The sequence below is a fragment of the Hemicordylus capensis genome, chromosome 1 (assembly GCF_027244095.1).
Source record: "Hemicordylus capensis ecotype Gifberg chromosome 1, rHemCap1.1.pri, whole genome shotgun sequence".
Lineage (NCBI taxonomy): Eukaryota > Metazoa > Chordata > Lepidosauria > Squamata > Cordylidae > Hemicordylus > Hemicordylus capensis.
In genome coordinates, this window is record NC_069657.1 from 245,822,831 (window position 1) to 245,838,344 (window position 15,514).

The following is a 15,514-nucleotide window of genomic DNA, read 5'->3' on the forward strand; positions in this document are numbered from 1 at the left end:
CCTCTTTTGAAGAAGCCTGCATTGGATCCCTCAGGGTTAAGCAGCTATAAGCCTGTCTCCAAATCCTGTGGCTGGGCAAGGTAATTGAGAGGGTGGTGGTCCCAGCTCTAGACAGTCCTGGAATAAACTAATTATCTAGACCCATTTCATACTGGCTTTTGGGTAGGCTATGAGGTGGAGACTGCCTTGGTCGGCCTGATGGATGATCTCCAAATGGGAATTGACAGAGGGAGTGAGACTCTGTTGGTCCTTTTGGATCTCTCAGCAACTTTTGATAGTATTAACCATTGTATCCTTTTGGAACATGTAAGGGGATTGGGGGTGGGAGGCACTGCTTTGTAGTGGTTCCACTCCTACCTCACAGACAGATAGTATCTCTTGGAGAATGCTGTTCTTCAAAATCTGAACTTTCCTATGCTGTCCCTCAGGGATCTATATTGTTTTCAATGTTGTTTAACATCTAGATGAAACTGCTGGTAGAGATCATCAGGAGATTGAGATTTGGTGCAGGGTGTTATCAGTATGCTGATGACACCCCAATCTATTTCTCCATCTCAACATCATCAGAAGGCATAACCTCCCTAAATGACAGCCTGGAGATGGTGATGGGCTGGACGAAGGATAACAAACTGAGACTGAATCCAGATAAGATCGAGGTATGTATTGTGTGGGCTCTGAACTTGGGAAACGTTTTTGATCTGCCGGTTCTGGATTGGGTCACACTTCCCCAGAAGGCAGGAGGTACAGAGTCTGGGAGTGCTTCTGGATCCAAACCTCTCCCTGGTGTCCCAGGTTAAGGCGGTGGCCAGAGATGCCTTTTATCCACTTCGGCTGATATGACAGCTGTGTCCTTTTCTTGAGATAAATGACCTCAGAACAGTAGTACATCTGATGTTAACCAGTAGATCTGACTACTGCAATGTGCTTTGTGTGAGGCTGCCTTTGTACATGGTCCAGAAACCACAGCTGGTACAGAATGTAGCAGCCAGGCTGGTCTCTGGGTCTTCTCAGAGAGACCATATTACTCCTGTATTGAAAGAGCTACACTGGATGCTGATAAGTTTCCAGGCAAAATACAAAGCGCTAGTTATAACCTATAAAGTCCTAAACCACTTAGGCCTTGGGTATTTAAAAAAAAATTTAAAAAACATCTTTGCCATGAGCCCCACCACCCTTTGGAGAGGTTCATCTGCAGTTGCCATCGGCTCGTCTAGTGGCTACACAGGGACAGGCCTTCTCTGTTGCTGCCCCGAGGCTTTGGAATGTACCCCCTGCTGAAATAAGAGCCTCCCCATCTTTAAAAGGCAGTTAAGACACATTTGCTAAGCCAGGCTTTTAATTAGATTTACAGTTTTTAACATGGTGTTCAACTTTAAATTATTTTAATGTTTTAACATTTTAATTTTGTTTTAATTTGTATTTTATGGTGAACTGCCCAGACACATATTTTTGGGTGGTATATAAATGTGATAAATAAATAAATAATGCTCATGCAAGCTATTTTCCCTAGCCTCTGCTCCCCAACACAGCCCCAAGCCCCCCGAAGAACTATGCTTGAGTGTCAAAGGACCCTTGAGAATGGCACCGGAAGCAATATGGAGAACTGGGGAGAAGAGCTTTGCCCCTCCTCCTGTAGTCCCTCATGTTGTACCCTGCACCATTACCAAGGATCCCTCAGTCTTCAAGAACACTACAACCCTTGCAGTTGCCAGTCATCCCTCAATCCTTCAAGGGCTCAGGGGGCTGCAGCAAAGAGGAGTAAGGTGTGAGGAAAATGGCTTGCACTAGTGCCTTTGTGCCAGCACTGCTCTGGATGCTACCTAAGTGTCCTATAGCCTTTTCCAAATGTCACCTTCCACACTCATCCTGTTACCATGTCTGAAAGCTAACCACTCCCAGAGGTCATTCCCAAAATCAAAAACTGTGTTCTACCCAAGCTTGGAAATTATGTTTCAGTTGTGTGGAACCAAGGTAGAAGGAAAACCTGGGTAGAAATGATTGTGTGAAAACAAGGCAGGAGCAAAACCTGGGTAGCTTTTCCTCCTACCTTGCCTCCACATAATCACTTCTACCTTGCTTCCACACAACCTAAAATTGGAGCACACACAGCTCCCAAACCCAAGTAGAATACAGTTTTTGATTGTGTGAATGGCCTCATAGTCTTTTCCAATCCTCCCTAAACTCATCCCTTCTAGGGGAAAAAGGTTTGTTTGTTTAAGGATAAAGGAATACACATTTGTGAGAAACAAGGTGAAAATGAGCAGGCAGCTTCTAAAACATAAATCAGACCAATAATGTCTTAAAAGATATTTAGAAGCAAATAAATTTTTGCTTCTAAATGCTTTAGAATGTTTTTTAATATGCAATGTTTATTGTAATCTGCAACATGAAGGCTGAGCAGGCTGCTAAGTATCTAATTTCCAAAGGTTCTATGTTTTTCCCTTCCAAAATTAAAGGAGTTTTACACCAAGTCTCAGGGTATATAACAAGACTGATAACAGTCATGAAACACTCAAATTGTATTTTGAAAAGCAGTTTTTGCTGGCTTGCCCAAATTCAGTCCAATGAGACTTGAAATGGACAATGTGTTTAACCTGAAGACAGGAGCTACAAATGTGAAGTAAATGTACTTCGGGCAGCAATACTCTACACTGCAAAGATTGTTTGAACAAGTACTCTGGATAAATGCTAAAAAGTTCTTTGAATGTACTAGCTATAACACCACCTGATGGAATACACTTTTATAAAAAGAAATATCGATATGCAATTTAATTACTACAAAATCCCCTATATTAAAAATATTTTTTACCTAGCTATTCCCAAAAGTATATTTAATACATTTTCTGTAACTATAATGCTGCCCTGTAACTTAAAACAGAGTAGCTGATTTGCACTACACTTTGTTTGATTTTTTTTTAAAAGACATCTGCACTTACAATTTATACACCAAATTTCAGCTTGAAGCTATTTAAACCAGCTGAGTTATAAACCCTGAAAACTGAAGTTTAGGTAGAAATGCTGACAGACCCTTAAATACTACAGTGCTACTGAACAGAGCTTTACTACCATGCTGGGGTTTTGGTTTTTCCCCCCCTGTTCCTGATGTTATCATAAAATCCTTTTGCTACTTTTCCTATCATCAAGGTCAGCAAAATGTTTGCAGACTGGACTACAATCCTACAGTCCTTCAACCACTTACTTTGGTACAGTCCCACTGACTCCAATAAGGCTTCTTTGGAGCAAGTGATTTAAGTACTGAATGCAGCATCTTTGTGAAGACATAATTATCGGCCCTAAAATAGCTATTGCCAGTGGGTCAGATGCTGTATATCCTAGTTCAGACCCACTATATAGAATGATTCATGGGAATTTATTTGAATGAGTTGGCTTCAGGCCCACTGTACCACATTCCTTCTTACAAGAACACTATTAAATAGCTACAATACTGTCTTAATACATATATTTTGTTATCTGCCACTTGTAAAGTAAAGCTGTGATACTAATAGAATTTTACTGGAAGGAAGTTCCTTTAAAAGCAGTAGAACAAATAAAAATGTTTACGGTCAGGGTGCTGCTCTTATTTTTCAGAAAATTCAGCCATAAGTCCACCACTCCCTGCTTTTTCCTTCTGAAAAAAGCAAACACTACCATTCCATAATGCTTGACCAGTGTGATTTTAAAGATTTATAATCAAAACAGCACAGTACTTCATCAGTACATACTTCATCTACTACAACTGAGCTATGGTAGATTTAAGATACTGCTCAAAATTACCATCAACATAATCTAGTCAAACCAATTGGTGCATATAAAGAACTATGTTTTAGGAGGTGGTCTATTTTACTCGTGTTGAGTATTTTCAACTGGCAATTTATTCAGTTTATGATACCATACAAAGAATACACCATAATAGTATCTTAGTGTTGTTAATGCTCGATTGGTTTGCATTCCTTTTAAATAAATAATCTTTCAAAAATAATTTTGTTCATTTCAGTGAACAATGAGTCTACAGAGCTATCTGCAATTTCAGTGTCCACAATTAAACACCTTTTTCGCAAAATAGATAGATATGCAGCATGTGTAACAATTTTTAACATGCAAAAGTTTATGTCAGTAGATAAACTAGATTGCACAAACAGTCATCTTACATCCTAAACACACTTGTTTGTGAGGAACTTGGCCAATTTCAGCAAAACGTACTTCCAGTCTACAGTCTTTTATTAGTTTTTTATAAAACAATATTCTAAGAGAAACATTTACTTTCCACCCAATATAGTTATTGATCTCAAGTACAACACCATGGTATAAGCAAAGTGCATTGCTGTGTCACATAATACAGATGGAATCTGAATTTGCATGCTGTAGGTATGTCACAAAAGTGCTCAGGGAAGAAGTCAGCATGTTTGACAGCTATGTTGGTTTATGATACCATACAAAGAATATACCATAATAGTATCTTAGTGCTGTTAATGCTCAATTGGGTTTCAAAATTTAGCTGGTAAAGAGATAAATGCATGTATATGGACAGATGCGTAAACTTATAAAAAGACATCTCTTATTGTATCAAACATGCTCTTGATAAGCTATCAGGGGTGTAGCAAAGTTATATTGAGCCCAGAGACAAGATTTTAAAATGCCCCCGCTCACTGAAGCTCAGCTCATGAGGTAAAGAAATCTTAAATGAGGCTGAATAGTGGTAACAAAAAGCATAGTAAAATGTCATTTAATCGTTCTAGAGAAGGACATGCAGTTCTGGTAGCTCCAGGTCTTAACACTCACATCAGTTTCGGAGGACGAATACAACTGAAGGAAGCCCAGGTGGGTGCGCGGCTGGGGATGTCAGTCATGTGACTTGCCTCTGGGCCCCCCCCCAATGCAGTGGGCCCCCCAGACAACTGTCTCCCCTTGCCCTATTATAGTTACACCCCTGATCTGGAGACTACCTCCCTAACACTTCAAAAATGAGCAGTAGGTGTATATTAATTGCACTGAAGTCTGGCAAAGTTACAAAAAAACAAAGCATGTGGGACGGACACACACACACACACACACACACAGAGGCTAATTTTCCAGGAGATCTATCAACTTTCTATCTGCAAGCTATATCATGGAGGACTAAGACAGAAAATGATAACAATCAGCTCTAAGGCACAGATCTTTTACAGTCATATTGGGGATGACTGCACAGCAGGCTGTGGGTGAATTAACCTTCAAGACTTTTCCATAGTAAAAAGTTCAATGACTTTTTCAATCAACTTGTAACTGGAAGTCCAGTTAAGCTAAGATCCAGAGCTTCATGGACCTTTTGTTCACCAAACTTTGAACAAGCAACAAACTTCTGCTTCTCTGAAGCTGTGACAACAGCGACCAAGCGCATGGCATGTTAGCCCTTCAATCAAAGCTAATGCCATTAGATTTCCAAAAATCTGTAACTGAAAAAGTTGTTGCTTACTGGGGGGGGGGGGAGGGACACAGAACAGCAGCCTAAATTCACTTTATTTCTCTCTCAAATGGCAAAGCTAGTATTACTGTTTTCCATACCAACAAATATCTAAATTCTTCCGTCTGCATATGATTTCAACTCAGATTTACATGTAACAACAAACATGGCCATGTCACTTGAGGAAAAGGCTAGGACCTGGAGGAAAGAGGATGGTGGGACTGACTCTGTAGCCATGCCCTATATATACACTAAGTCCTAATGTTAAATTTTTAAGTCTCATGTGTTACCCACTGTTGGAGCAAATGAGTGCCTTTGAATATCCCACCATGTACAGAAATGGGCAGAAATTTGCAGCAGAAGGTTGAGAAAATTGCTGACAAGTGTAAATGCATGCACAAGAGGGAAAGGAGAAGGGAAAAGGTATTCTACCTTTTCCAACATTAGTAGGGTGTGAACATTTAGTAGAAAATCAACATTCCTGATTTAGGTCTGGGTGGTATTTAGAATTTAAATGATGTGTGATTCTCTCATAACACAGGCTCCATTTGCCCAGGCAAAACAAGCATCTCCTGGGCAAACATTTCCTAATTTGTCCAGCAAGAGTCCAGCACAACCTCCCATTGGAAGAGGAAAGGACATTGCTTCCCTCCACCCCATCTTTTTCAATCTTAGGCCCAATCCACAGCCCATCCTTTTTGTCACTAGCTTAAAGGACCTTTCACCCTTGTACACAGTGAATCAACAAATCCCCTTATGTGAAATACATATGCCTTGACAGCTTCCAAAAATAACTTTCAATCTAACACCTTGGACGGACACACCCAACTGCACACACACACACACACACACACATACCCCAAACCAAAAATAAAAAATAATCCAACAACTTCCCACAATGGTCTTGGAATTTTTTGCTGAATTATGTTGCTAAATCAACAGAGCATCCAGAACAACACCATAACACTACCACCCATTTAGTATTTGTGACTACAGAAGTCAAATGAAATGGCTCTTGAAGCTGTTGGTAAATAAATGGGAAAGTGTAGTACTGAAAGTTTGAAACATGTGAGAGGAAACACTGAGGGGAGCTAAACTACCACTTTCTTCCATTCTGGAATTTGTAGCTTTGAATGACTCCCCAAAGATTGTGCCTGATATGCTGGTGTTAGATGTTGTATGCCTTTGTGGTTAGGCTGGTTATTAGTTTGGGGATTTGCAATATTAATAATATAATAAACCAAGCAGCACAAAGTAAAAAATACACCCACTTTATTGTACTTGAAGTATGAGATGCTCAGCCATCAATGTACCATAGGGCTGCATACACTAAGAAGGATATTTATTAATTTAACATTTTTATGTGCATGTTGCTTGGTACGGCTAACTTCTGTGGGTAGTTAAGTGTTTTTGTTAACTGTGGGATAAGGACAGTGGCTATGATACTAATGAAGAACTGAACAGAATATAAATAGAGATTCGGAATTTCCTAAAAATGCATGTGCCATTGACTGCAATTAGGTTTATTCATGAGCTAGGGATAGAGCCATTATTGTTAGTCTTTACCTGACAGTTTTAGAACATCCTTCCTGAAGCTATATTACCTGTACAAATATAACTGGAGTATATGGCTCCTGAGAGTAGACTGGGGAAGAGGCGAGGGTTTGTAGAGAGTTAAATGAAGTTAATTATATTTGTGGAAAAGGCAGGCAGTAGCTCCCTCAGGAGAGCAAAACCTTGGCTGCCCATGAGAAATGACATCTGAAATAAATGGTAAAGATTGTTGGGCAGCAGTGGGGCGGGTTGGGGGGAGAGACTCCTAGAACAGGAAAGGGCCCAATAGGTCATGTTTTACTTTTGAAGTTAGGGACTAGTAAAGGGTACTGCTGTATATCTCTGAAATAAAGAATTAGATAGGTGTACACCTACACCAAGGACAGATATTATATTCTGAAGAAGGGCCTATCTCAGGGGCAAAGGGTGAGTTAGTGTTCACAGGAGACAAAGCTCTCCTTTTCAGAGAAGGGAAACGGTATTTCTATGGAGGCCAGCAGAAAATAATTGACTTCTAAGGTAAGAGAGATACTGGGGAGAAAGGAGGACACTTCACATCTGAGGTAAAGTGAGAGTGGGCATGTGGATAACAGAAAGGTATCCAACCCCCCCCCCCAATGAGGTTTGTTGGGGGGGGACAGACGCTACTTGAAGGCATGGGTGCTCCTGTCAAGTATGGCAGAAGAAGGTGCCACATCGGTGCAGGAATGGGAATGGGTACTTCTAGTGGGGACAGAAAGGACCATATCCAAGAGGTTCGAGGGGCACGGGGGAACAGCCAGGCGCGCGCGTGAATGCTGTGGTAAGTGGGGAGCGTGCAGTGAGTGCAAAGGGCGGGTAAAATCTGCCAGGAGCGCCACAAGGGCCAGCCAGCGCCTGTCGCTTTGCCCCCTACTCACGCCAGGAAGAGGCGAAGAAAGTTGCCTTGGGCCACAGAGGAAGGACGGGGGGTTGGGGGGGGGGAAGGCTGGAGAAAGTTTATCCAACTTCCCTTACCTTGAATGCCACCGGGAGCGTCTTGTTGCAGCGCCAGTGTGAGGGCAGCACGGAGCACAAGAAGTTGGGGCTGTCGGTGCGGACCAGCTCGGCCGGGTGATCGGCGATGATCTCCACCATGGTGCGGTTATCGTGGGGGCGCAGCCTGGGCACCGCCGCCGCTACTGCCGCCGCTTCCTGGTGCTGCTGCTGCTGCTGCTGTTGCTGCTGGGCTGCTGCCACCACCGGGCTCACTTCGCTCATCTTGCCGGGCTGCAGGCTGCTGGACGGGGGGCTGAACCTCCGGCTGGTGCTGGGATCTACGGGAATACGCATCACAACAGCCAAAGTTAGCGAGTTTTGCGGGGGGGGGGTTAAGGGGGTGTCGCTCGAGGCGGCGTTTGAAGTGGGGCCGAGGAGCGGAAAAAAGAGTGGGAAACGAGGGGTGGATGGAGGAGGATGTGGGGAGGACGGCGGGGGAGAGAGAGAACAAGATCCGAGTAAGTTCAGGAAGAGGGGAAATCAGAGTTTGGTGTGAGTTTTTTAAAGGTGCTGCTGAGTCTGGGGGAGGCAGTGGGGCGGCTGAGCGGCTTCCCGGAGCTGCCTCCTCCTGCTCTCTGCAAAGCCCCGCTGCAAAGTCTGCCGGCTGCTGCACAGCTGCGAAGCGCGTCTCTTCCTTCCTCTTTGCTTTTTTTGCTCAAAGTCTCTGCGTGTTCGCTCGCTCGCTCTCGCTGTCTCTCTCCTTTGCTTCTTTTCCCTTTTTTGCCTTCCCTCCTGCCACCACCGTCTCTTCCTCAAGGGCTACACGGTGGTGTTCTCCCCCCGCCGCCACCCGTCCTTATTTTCTTCTTTCCTTCGGGGGGGGGGGATGTTATAAAGGGTTGGTCGGGCGAGGAGGTGAACGGGCTTCCTCCTGAGCGCTCCTTCCTGCTGCGGCGGCGGCAGCGCCTGCCCCTTGCAAGATGTGTTGGTTGCAAGTACTGAACTGGGCAGCTAAAAGGGAATGGCCCGCTTTCCTCCAGGGAGGTCTTCCACCACCCCTCCCGCCAAAGGGTCTTGATCGGATAAAATCAGGATGCCAATGAATTTCTCAGCTTTTCCGATTACTAGTTTTGCCGCTTCTAGCGGGGGTGGGGGGAGTGTGCTCTTTTGGAGAAGCGCCTTCTCTTTGCTGCACAGGACTCGGTCGCTCTCTTCTTCCGCATAAGCAGCAGCAAGTTCTTCGGGGTGGAGTGCGGCGCGGGGGTGGGGGGATAAAAAGTAGTCAAAATAATAACAATGTGGACAGCAACTTTAGACGGCTACTGAGGAAGGATCAAGAATTTTTTTCCAAGATCGCACTTCCGACTCCCTGGGAAATAAACGAGGCGGAATGAACAGTCAGGAGAAAGTGGGGGGGGGGGGGGATTGTCGGGCTGGTTTCTGAAAGACGCTCGAGGGAGTACTTGCTGTGGAAGGCAGCAGCGGTACGATCCTGCTCCTCTTAATTAAGTCGTTGCTGTTCCACAAAGATGCATAGATTTTGAGCAAAGCCCCCCCCCCAGCCTGCCTTAATGAACAACGGGGGGAAATTAAAACTTTCGATTTGATCAGGTTAAAAAAAGTCTTTGAGGGTGTTCTAGAAAAAAATACATATGGGGAAAGTCTGAAATAGGAGGAGGAGGAGGAAGGAAGCTTTTTTTTTTTTAAAGTCCCAAAATGAGGGAGGGTGATGAGGTTGGGATTTCTAATGATTCGATTTTTGTGGTTTATATACAGGACTCTCCGGCTAAGGCGATCATTATGCTGATGAGAGTCAGCAGCACGTGGTGTCTCCACCAGTCCTCAGACTCCTGCAGCCATCAAAACAAATACCACAATGTGCTTTCCTTCCTTCCTTCCCTCCCTCTCTGCCCAAAGAGAAGGCGCTCTGCTCCTCCAGAAGAGTCGGACTCCCCTGCTGAGAATTGGTGGGGGCAAAACCAAGGATCTGTACTTCTTCCAAGGGGTTCCCGTGCTCCCATTAACATCAGCATCTCTTTCTCTCTCTCCTTTTAAAAACACTATAAGAATATTTTATAGGTGATCATCTTGATCGCAAACAAAAAGCAAACACCCCCAAAGACCCGTGTGGCCAGCGTCACTCCCCAGCGCCCAGCACTTCCTCGAAGAAATGAAAATTCCTTCACAAACTAGCAGAAAGGTACAGCGCGTGCCTGGCTTGTTTGCTCTCTTTCCACCCACATGCAACAAAAGGCAGCTCTTATTAAAAACAATTTACATACCCAATAGTAAAATAGCGTAAACGCCTCCCAGAGTAGATAACAACCTATCAAATCCTTTCCTCGGGCCTTCTAATGTCTAAGGTTTGGGTTCGGCTTGATGCTTCTACCTTCCAAAGAAAACTTGCCAGCGGTCAGCGTGTTCGCGTGCGCGTAAGGGAAAGAGATCAGCGAGAGAAACCGGAGGGCAGGAGTGGGGCTCCTTCTCCCCCACCCCCGCGCCACCGATGCTATATCACAACAGTCCTGGGAGTGTTTTAAGCATCGTGAAAGCCAGACTACCCTCCCCACTCTCGTTCTGCCACGGGAGTGCTTCCACGCAGAGAGGCGATCCAAAGGCAAGGGCACCTGGAAGGAGCGGGCCATCGAGGTGGAGAGACGGGCGGGAGCTTGCCTGCCCTTCACCATCCCAGCTTCTCTGGGGTGATTTCAAAAGCACTACGCGGAAGGAACGCACGCGTACACTCGTACCCAACACGCGGGATCCATCGTTTCGTCCCACTCCTGTTTCCGCGGACAGAAACGAGAGCTTACGCTTAGGGAGGCGGGAAGCGAGGAGAGAGGGTCGTCCGGGCTATTTCTAGGCTACAGATTTAATTGTACGTTCGCCTCCCCCCCCCCCCCCGCCCAGCCCTTTCCCCGCGCATCCTTCGGTCACTCGAGAGAGATCTTTTTCTGGCTACTTCAAGCCACTCACTTTGAAGGTTTGCATTTCGATTCCAATTTCCATTCCGTCTACAAAAAGGAGTCCTTGAAGGGAACTTGAACTTTTTATTTCCGCTTTTTTCCCCTTTGGTGTTTTCTCCCTTTCCAGTCTACCTGCTCTCCCCTACACACACTCTCTCTCTCTTTTGTTCATCAGGGGTGCAGATTTCCCTCACACACCCCCGCTGCCAAATCTAATAACCTATATCTCTTCTCCCCAAAAATGCCTTCCCCTCCCCCGCAAAAAACAGACAAACAAAAAAAAAATCATAGGAGTTACTCTTCAAGCTTTTCCTCTGCCCCCACTCCTGAATCCCAGCACATCCCTGTCTCCTGTTCCTACCCCAGATCTTTTGGAAGGCACATATGCGATTGCAAACGACTATAGGAGAAAGGTATATCGTTCCGCAGGCAAAGTAGCTATACGGGGAAAGCAGAACGTTTGCAAATGAAACTACCTTATCTGATTATATTTCTTTTCAGTCATCCATAGCCCAGTTAGGATAAATTACTTGGACTAATGATGTTTACCACCACAGTCCTAAAGTATTTAACTGGAAGCAAGTCCTGTTGATTTCGTTAGGATTTACCTCTATGTGTTAATGTGTTAAAGATTAAAATCATTAATTCATTCTAATGCTTAACTGGGCTGTGGATTGGCTTTTAGCAGTTTCTATAGGGCCTTTACACTGTATGGAAAAACACTTTATTGCATGCAAAATTAACAATAGTACCAACAGGGTTTCTAAACTAAACAGATATATAGGCCTGCTTTTAGTAAACCACTCTGACAGCCTTTCTCAATTCAAGAGAACGTTTTAGAATAAGGAAGCTACTCCCAGTGTAGGGCCACTTAAAATAGACTGCCGTCATTTATAATGTGGAAATAAAGTTTTCCACCAAATGCCTTCACAAAGTTTTAGGCTTTTGGCAAAACTGATCTTCACGCTCTGCAAAAATTTCTTTCTGCTGAACACCAACTAACAACAGCTTACCAAATCCTGGAAGGAGCCACAGCTCAGAGCATTCGTATTTCAATTATTATGAATACCTTAATTAAAGTAGCCTAGCCATTTTGACTTGAAAGTAAGTCTAATTGATTCTATGCTAAGAATGCTTAGGACTGCAGCCATAATATTTATGGAGATGAAGAAAGGCTGTATGGATTTTACAGATATGTATGTATGCTATTGTTTATATAATCTGAGCCATAGATGTGTCTAAAAAGGCCCAGGTTAACTAACAGATCCTATGGTTTCTTATACCATTCACATGAAGAGATGCAAAAGATGTCAAGAAGCCACAGAGGTGTAAAAAGTGAAAGTGTGCTATGGGGAAGGAGGCACAACCCAACCAAAGATGAAGCACTATTGATTTCAAAAAGCAAACACTTCAATGGGATGCAAAAATGCTGTACCCTAAATTGATAATCTCTATTTTTAAAAAATAAAAGATTCATTAGCCACTTTTAAAAACAAATCATTACATTTTAAGAAACAGCTGTGTAATAGGAAAGTTTTTGTTTGAAATTGACATTTTGCCTTTGTAAGTGCCTTATTAATAACTGCCTAATTTTCATCTTTTATTAAAATATATACCTAAATCTCCCTAAGCCCAGCTATTAGAGTGCGGTTTTAATTTTGTTTTAATGTTTCCCAGTGTTTTAGAGGCATAATGTAGGTTCATGTGAAACACTTATTTCATCTATAGAAAAACAAAACACCATACTTGTTAGTGTGTTACCAACACCCTTTATAGGTGACAAATTTGACAATCATCATTTTTTGGCCTGATGTATGTTGAGATTTGTTTTTATGTATTCTCACTAATATAAATAAAGCTTCAGTGTGGAATGTTTAATTTTATGTTCATGTTTACTATTATATCAGATATTTTGCAGCATTTTAGCCATATCATAAATCATGGTTATTTTCTTCTCCAAAAAAAAGTATGCTTCATTCATGCAGCAGGCATTAACAATAAGCTAAAAAAATGTCTGACCTTGGTTGGAAAGAGCTCAGGGGCAAGTCACCCGTTATGTTTGTAGTGGTGTGGCCAGAACCAGTATTCTGGCTTTGCCTTTTTAGCTGTGGGTTGACTGCTCAGTTACCAGAACCTGTCCAGATCTTATTTTATATAGACAGTTATTCAGAAGTGCAAAACAATATATTTTGTAATATGCTGTATGATGTAATATTTTAATCTTATAATGTATTATGTTTTATTGTTGCAATTGTTTTATTGATTGTAATTGCTATCCTAAGAGCCTTTTTGTTTGTTTGGGCTGAAGAATGGAATATACATTTTATAAATAAATGCCATTGATAGAAATGGCGTAGAATCACTTCAGCTGTTCTATTGACTGTCTACACCTAATCATTTTGATTAACAGGTCCCATGGAGAAAGATACAAGACTATGAACACTCTGGTAGTCTGTATTAGGGCCTTTGATCTTGCCCAATTGATTTATGATCTGGGTGCAACAAGAAAATCCTTGATTGCTGTCCTGAAATGACAGCCAAGCACATAAGACATGATCCATCCAAAGTTAAGCACGTTTAAGTCCCATTTATTTCCGTGTGAATTGTGTTAAACACATGCTTAACTCTGACATTTAAATCAACAGAACTTACATCTGCTTTGCCTGGATTATGCCCATAGGTTCAGAGCAGCACCATACAAGGGGGAAGAGTTTACCAGTTGGAGAATGTTGCATATTCAGGGACCAAATACATTTTGAATGTCAACAAATTTTGAATGTATATTATGTATACATTTTCTGATCTAATGGTTGGATGAAGCAGTGGTTCATTTACAAAAGAATGCTGGTTTTTAGAGCAAGAAGATCGAGATTCAAATCCCCTCTAGTGTTGAAGATCACTGGGTGATCCTGGGCCAATCTTAGTCTAATCTACCTTGCAGTAGGACAAATGTGGATTATGTCAAATGTAGATACAAGGCTGAAGTTTGTCTGAGGGTTGGTTGTTTTTTAAATCATTGTTGTATCCTTCCTGCTCCAGGTATTTCAGGGCATTATACATGCTTGGTTTGTTTTTGTGCAAGATACTGCCCAGTGCAATGCCCAGCAATGCCAGACTTCTGTATAAAGGAATATGAGAGACACTAGTGGAGACAGTGTGCCGGTTGTGAAACATCAGTTCCATGTTCTTTTATACCTATGTTGGACCTTACTGTATTGAGGCTAGCACAGTTGGCATGTCTGGAGCAAAAACAAAGTGCTGGGCCAGGCACAAAGCTAGTGTATTTTGCAGGGGAAATTCTCCCGGTCATGTGAGTGTGCCATTTGGGGTGGTCTGTGTTGAGGTGTACAGCACCAGTCCCTTATTCTTTGATACATATACCAGACATTGCTCGGCTGCAGCCAATGCATTTAGCAGTATCTTGGGCAAAAACAGTGTGTTGGGCCAGACATGATGCCAGTGTGTTGCAGGGGATGTTCTCCGGGCTATGTGGGTATGCAATTTGGGGTGGAGAGCAGGACTAAAGCTTATTTGGGGGTGCAGATCGCAAGATCCTTTCTATTAGATGTATACTGGACATTACTGGTTTTGTGACAATACCTTGTGCTTGTGCAAAAGGGGCTGGGCATAGTGCTAGTGCATCTTGTATGGGAAAGTCCCCTGGCCAATGTGGATATATGATTTGTGGGGACCAAAGTCTTGTTTGGGGGTATAAAACACCCAGTTCCTTATTCCTAAGTGTTGTCTGAGGGCATCATGTGATAAAACATTTTGTGTAAAAGCAGTGCTTTGGGTCAGATGGAACACTTGTGCATCTCAAATAGGATAGCCTTCTAGTGTGGGTGGGTTCATGATTTGTGGTAGCCCAAAGCTTGTTTGGGAGTTCAGTTGTATGAAAACTGCAGATCCTTATTCAGGCTGCTCATGCAGCTCTGTGCCGAACGAGGAACTGGAAACTAGGAACCAACTTCAGCCTCATCCTGTAACTGCCCTGAGTTGCTTAGAGGGTGAGGGATATAAATGTGATAAATAAAGAAAAGCCTTGGCAGTTCTGGCATTCAAACTGCATTTTCCAGAAACCAAACCATCAAACCTTCATGCTCTATTTTCAAAATCAGATGTATAGAGGTAGCCACATGGCAGTGGGGGGAAACACAACACACTATGTGCAGAGAAGCATTATCTTTTACTTTATTTGTTCCAGTGTAAAAGTCTTGCATTGAAAAATTTCTGAGGGCTTAAATTAAAGTCCTATTAATATTTACTGCTGCTAAAAAGTTTAAGTTGTGTTTCTCATAATTTTTTTGTTTATTTAACATATTTCTATACCACCCTAAACTTGCCTCTCTGGGTGGTTTATGTATAAACAAACATTAAAATAATTTAAAACCCACATTACAAGTATTAAAACTATAAATCTAATTAAAAGCCTGAGTGAACAAATATGTCTTCAGTGGCTTCTTTAAAATTGCCAGAGATGGGGAGGCTCTTATCTCAACAGGGAGCACATTCCAAAGCCCAGGGGCAGCAACTGAGAAGGCCCATCCCCAAGTAAGTAAAGTGTGCCGACTCTTGGCACCCCCAGAGTCCTGTAGTT

The 15,514-nt window shown here is 42.9% G+C and overlaps 1 protein-coding gene across 8 annotated transcripts in view; it reads right to left on the minus strand.

Annotated features, from left to right (window-relative positions):
* RUNX2 (RUNX family transcription factor 2) overlaps window positions 1-15,514 on the minus strand; it is a 366,905-nt gene that overhangs the window by 253,263 nt on the left and 98,128 nt on the right. For 7 of the 8 annotated variants that reach the window (XM_053284100.1, XM_053284103.1, XM_053284101.1 and 4 more), the window contains one exon: window positions 7,991-8,289. In XM_053284100.1, the coding sequence (XP_053140075.1) occupies window positions 7,991-8,289 (299 nt within the window). Of the gene's footprint in view, window positions 1-7,990; window positions 9,016-15,514 lie in introns of those variants that run through there. The other variant, XM_053284102.1, reaches the window with a different exon arrangement.